At 36.8% G+C, this 6000-nt stretch overlaps 1 protein-coding gene across 7 annotated transcripts in view; it reads left to right on the top strand.

Moving 5' to 3' along the window:
• The first annotated feature begins 979 nt into the window (after positions 1-979).
• The window catches only part of LOC131153351 (phytanoyl-CoA dioxygenase), a 37515-nt gene continuing 32494 nt past the window's right edge, over positions 980-6000 (top strand). For 4 of the 7 annotated variants that reach the window (XM_058105613.1, XM_058105611.1, XM_058105612.1 and 1 more), the window contains exons 1-5: positions 1019-1216; positions 1357-1478; positions 1563-1623; positions 2315-2383; positions 2575-2693. In XM_058105613.1, the coding sequence (XP_057961596.1) occupies positions 1162-1216; positions 1357-1478; positions 1563-1623; positions 2315-2383; positions 2575-2693 (426 nt within the window). In that variant the 5' untranslated portion in view covers positions 1019-1161. Of the gene's footprint in view, positions 1217-1356; positions 1479-1562; positions 1624-2314; positions 2384-2574; positions 2694-6000 lie in introns of all 7 variants that reach the window. The other 3 variants (XM_058105609.1, XM_058105607.1, XM_058105614.1) reach the window with 2 other exon arrangements.

Below are 6000 nucleotides of genomic sequence, written 5' to 3'. Positions count from 1 at the left end.
CCCCCCTTTCTTTCTTTGTTTTTCTCTTTTTCCTCCTTCACCTTTTCTTCCTCTTCCCTTGGAACCCAAGACCCCCTTTGTAGATCCCTCTCTCTCTCTCTCTCTCTCTCTCTCTCTCTCTCTCTCTCTCTCATTCTTTTTTTTCCCTTTCTCTTTCTTTTTCTCTGTTTTTCTTTCTAGCCCAATGCTTTGTTTGGTATGCATGTAGTGTGTGCATGGTGTGTGTATATGAGTATGTTTTGGCTATGTGTTGAGTGTGTGCATGGTGTGTGTATGTGAGTGTGTTTTGGGTGTGTGGTGTGTGTGTGGATGTATGTGTTAATGGACGATAGTGCGTGCACATGCATGTGTGGATATGTTACTACAAAAATGGTCTTCTTAGTGATGAAAATATTAGTGATAGAGGAAAAATCGTCTCTAATAATGAGCCATTAGTGATGAAAATAAAATTCGCCACTAATAGTTAGGGCATTAGTGATGAAACTTTATACAAAATATTTCTCTTTTTTTTTGTATCTCCTTTTCTCTCATCCTTTCTATTCGCTTGCACATTTGAAGCTTTTTGTGTGTCTCAAAATAAGAGGGAGAGAGGATCCTTTTATAATGTAATTAAGATATCACATAATTTATGGTGATGAAAAATGAAAGGACGCCAACCATTAATTTTTATACTTTTCATAATAAATTATAAATATAACTGAAATAAAAAATATTTATAAAATTTCTTAATATTTGAAAAATACTAATTATATGTATGGAGAGGGTTGAATTTAAACTGTATTGGATTTGGATAAAAAAATATAATATAAAATTGTATTGAAATTTGTTTAAAGTCTATCCAAATTCGTTGGAAATCTATATTTTCAAATGTGTCATTCAATCATAATTTTTTTATTATCTAATTTCTATTTTTTTTTAAATTATCTTTTTTTTTTCATAATTTATTATAATATATCAAACCAGCCCCCCACGGCCCACCCCTTGGGACTATAATAGCAGATGCGGGGTGCGACTTTTAACGGCCAAAGTCTCACTCCAAAACCATAAAGCCGATCTGCTCTGGTGTACCTGTTCTCCCGCATCGCTTCTTCAACTCCAAGACTCTCGTACTCGAAACAGGAAACTCGAGAGCACTGCATCAAATTTAGGAAGCCGTGTCCAATGGGAATTGAAGGAAATCTCAGTTCGGACCAGCTTCAGTCCTTCCACTCTCAGGGTACCAATCTTCGAAATCCCAGTGCTCCATTTGGACCCCGAAATTTACTCGATTGAGATTAAATTTCAAGTTCTTTCTCGTCTTTTCTTGCGATTTCTCGGCTACCGAAGAGACTTGAGCGGGTTTACTTGGTCCTGCAGGGTATGTCGTGATTGAATCTTTTGCAAACCTTGAAGAAATGGACGCCATGAGGGAGAGAATGGACCAGTTGCTCAATGAGTTTGACTGTTCCGCTGCTTCTATCTTCTCTACCAGGAACCAGGTTGAATCGGTTTACGGCACATATAAATTTATTATTAATATTATTATTATTAAACGTTTCGACTTTGTGGTATTGTGTTTTCAGCAACAGTCGACCGATGAGTACTTCTATGCGAGTGCGGAGAAGATATCGTTTTTTTTCGAGGGTATTGATTTCAGGCTGTTTTATGAACTGCTCTGCTTTTGGTAGACTGATCAGGAAACTGTATGTTTGGTTTGTCAGAAAAGTGAGGAAAGAAAAATGTTACACTTGTAGTTTAATTTTAAGTTTCCTTGAATTTTGGTTTGTAGAAGATGAAAAATTTTCGTCAAGTCATTGGTTGTGCTCTTGTCATCTCTTTTGGGTGTCGAGTAGGGGTTTGCGTTTTCATGGCATTCGAAATTTTATATTTTCTTTTCCCACTCTTCTCGTAGCAGCAAACAAAACGAATTTAATAGCATTTGATAATCTCCGTTGACATATAGCCTGCCATTTTATTTTTGAATCTCAATTTTGTGTTTGTACAGGGAGTGTGTTTCTGTGGTTTCCATAAAAGATGAGAAGAAATGGAGAAATGTTTTATCAATACCTTGACTGTATATATGTTTTTTAAGTTCCAAATTCAAGTTGGTTTGAGACTAAGAGATCATGGATTGCTCAATAAAAGAGTTTTTAACAAGTTGAGATCTGAATATCTTCAAGTCTTGCACTTGTTGATCAAAAGTTACTATATTTAGTGACCACCTAGTATTCTAATAATTTCTGTACTGAAATCTTTTTGATTGCTTTTTTAATGCTCTAGGATGGGGGTGTTGGTTTGCTGTGATAAATTTGATATCTTTTGTGATTTCTGACAGAGCGAGCATTTGACGATCATGGTCAATTGAAGCAGCCAAAGCAACTGTCTATCAACAAAGTTGGCCATGGTATGGTGTTAAGGCACTGACTTTTGTTTCACTTGTACGTACTATACATTTATGGTATAAATGCTCTTCTCAACAGGTTTCCTGCGTTTGGATTTAGAAATGTACTATAGATCTGATTCTAAAATATTCTATGCATCTTATTCTTTTAAAATTGAAAGTGATCTTACTAATATTTGTGTATTTTAATGCAGCACTGCATGAGCTTGACCCTGCATTTAAAAAATTCTCGTGCTCAGAAAAAGTAGCAAGTTTGCTATCATCCCTAGCTTATAAGAGGCCAGTGGTCATTCAGTCAATGTACATATTTAAGGTAATTCATATGGAAAAAAGGCGTGGAACTTTATTTATTTATTTTTTAACGTCTTCTACTTTGAGACACATCTTCTGCATATGTGGTGACTTGTGGCCTTGGTTACACGAGGGGTGTATTGCAATCAAAACAAACTTTGCATTTAGTAAATTTAACATAACACTTAAGGTGGGCATAAATATTAGTTACCAAAACTAGATTTTTATTATTATTTCCTACACACTATTTTATGCGAAAGCTTATAACACAATAAATTGCACATACATCCCTAAAAATACATGAAACTACAAAGACAGCCCTAAAATACCCAATTACTACAAACCCCAAAGCATATAATCCTACTAGAAGCAGACTAAGCACACTTATTAATCCACTAATTAACGAAGCACATTTGGGTTTAGAATCCAACAATTCATTGATCATGTTCTTTGAAATTGGCCTCCAAATTGGGTCAAAATGAACCATCCAAATACCCGCTTCTTGTCCTACATCCCCCTTCCAAAGAGAACTCGACTTCGTCGAGTTGGGGAAAGTACCAAGGGGTCCATCATCATGAATAGAGTCATCTCGTTTCATAAGAAAGGAACCAATAGTATTCTTCAACTTGGTGAGTGGAAGAATTCGTGATGGCATCAACTTATACTTCTTTTTATCAATGGAGAGAGAATATGAATTCTCATATCCATCATGCTTCACCTTTCTATCAAATGACCATTATCGGCCCAAAAGAATGTGACAAATTTTGAGAGGAAGTATATCACCTTGCACTGTCTCCATAATGGAACCAGTCTTGAAAGTAAGTAAGCAGTGTTCATGGACCTTCAAGTTGGTATTGTTCACCCAAGCAATTTTGTATGGTTCGGGATGAGGCTCAACTTCCAAATTTAACTTCTTCATAGCTTCTTTAGAAACTACATTTGTGCAACTACTAGGATCAATAAACAAAGTACAAAGTTTTTTTTGGCATATCACTTGTGTTTGAAAGATGTTGGTCCACCTCCAATCTTTTCTTTCTTTAACCTTGTGGGAAGAGAGCGTATGCTGAAACACTAAACAGGTTCTCAAATTGCCATCATCATCTAAGTCACTTGGAATTTCTGTTTCAGCTTCAACTACTTGAGTATCATCATCATCTTCTTCTTCCTTTTCTGCAACAGCCATGAATTGGTTAGGACCTTGACATTTAAAGAATTTGAGTGATGGTTGGCTCTTAGAAGTTGTTCCAGAATGCTCAGGAGTCTTTCAAGAGGTATTAGTCTGAACACCTTTACCCAATTGCTCAACTGTCTTCTCTCGGACCCCTCCACTAGTACTCTTCTTAAACTAAAAGGCTGATTTGGCTCTAGGAGGATTGAGTTGCATGTCCTCCTCAATCTGAGTGGCAACCTATGCTGCATCCCCAACTGTGATGAGACGATATGCAACAAGTTTGGAGACAGTATCTGGCTTCAACCCTTTTCTGTACAAAGCTATCATAACGTCCTCTTTCCATTATATATCTGTATGAGTAGTCAAATGATAGAATCTACTAGTGTACTCCATCACTTCTTCTTGCTTCAAATCAAAGAGTTGGAGATGAACACACTGCTATAATTGGGAGGCACAAATTGCTCTTGCATGGCTCATTTCATCTCATCCCACGTTGTAATCTCTTCAATTTTCCTTCTTCTAAAGATTTCCATTTGTTTAATCCATCAAATTTGAGTGGTTCCCTTCAATTTTGATTCAGTAAAGTACAACTTTCTAGCCTCATTCGTGTCATGTCATTAGAAATAATACTCCAAAGAATACACCCAATTATCAAATTCATTAGGAGAACCATCACCATTAAAATCTCAGGCTTCTAGTTTAATTCCCTTACTCAAATGATTATTTCAGCCTTCACACAACTCAAAAGCATGCGGGACAGCAGCTATTCCACCATCTTGTTTGGTAGGAAATTCCATGGGCCTTTAACCTAAGGCTGCAACTTCGGTTGTTAGCCTATTCAAAGCACCAGTAATAGTCTCCAAAGCATTTTCCATATTTTATACCCTACCGGATAACAACTCTACCTTTGTAGACAATTCAACATTGGTCACCATGATGTATTTTTATGAAGCAAATCACGAACTTCATGTTCAATTATGTAAGAACAATCTTGAAGTCACCTTTAATCTTGAGTATCACACAAAAATGAGAGAATTATGGGAGAGAATTAAGGGAAGAAGAAGAAGAAGAGACGGAGAAGAGAAATAGACAAGAAGAAGAGCGCAGACTGCTGTTGGGTGGCAGGGAATTATGGACAGAACAGGAGATCAGAAACAGAGAAGAAAGAAGAAGAAGAGAAGGAAGAAGAGGAAGAGAAGAGGAGAAGAGTGAGGGAGAATGGGTGGACCCAAATGGAAGAATGGAGATCGTGGCTAGGCTTTGATACCAAATGATGCAGGGGCAGAATCAAGGTTCTGCAGCCATGGAAAAATTAGAGGAGAAGAAGGAAGGGGAAGGGAGGAGAGAGGAGATACCAGGGGGAAAACTCACGTTGACTTCAATTCAAATTCATCAACAACTGCCTACGTCATGGCTTTCACAAACTATTTATAAGAAAGCCTCTAAACACATGAAATTACACACATGCCCCTAAAACTACATTACATTACAAACATACCCCTAGAATACACAATAACTACAAACAAGCCCCCAGCATAAATAATCCTAATACAAGCAACTACACACGTATACTTAAACAACTAATTAACTAAGCACATTTGGGTTTCGGACCCAATAAACCATTCACCCTACTCTTTGACATAGCCTCCTAATTGGGTCGAAATGATCCATCTAAATAGCCGCTTCTCATCCTACATCAAGTTGGATCTGCCTAGAGGCCCAATAGAACATAAATTTAGGAATTGCATGGTTCATTTTGATTTTGTAATTCACCCAATAAAGTCATTAATTTCCCTATGATTCATGCTCTTATGCTATTTGTTCATGGAATTTGAATTGAAATTGCCCTTGATCCGTGTGAATTGTATGACTCAAATTGAGAATAGTATGACTCTAACAACTATGTTTGCAGACGACATGTGTCTAATGAGGCCTGTGAGGGACATAGTCTGCTAAACAAAATTATAAAACAAGTAAATTTCATAATGATTGATGAATACTCACCCTCCCTTAAAGAGCTTTTTCATATTCCCTACTAAGTCGTTATCCTACTAAAAAAATATATATACTAGCATTTAAGTGATGGTTTCTCGCCCAATAGGTACAAGACAAGTGGCTGCAAGCAAGCATAATGCCTTGAAGGTTGTGATATTCTTCC

Source organism: Malania oleifera, chromosome 4 (assembly GCF_029873635.1).
Source record: "Malania oleifera isolate guangnan ecotype guangnan chromosome 4, ASM2987363v1, whole genome shotgun sequence".
Taxonomy (NCBI): domain Eukaryota; kingdom Viridiplantae; phylum Streptophyta; class Magnoliopsida; order Santalales; family Ximeniaceae; genus Malania; species Malania oleifera.
This window is presented reverse-complemented; position numbering and strand designations above follow the sequence as displayed.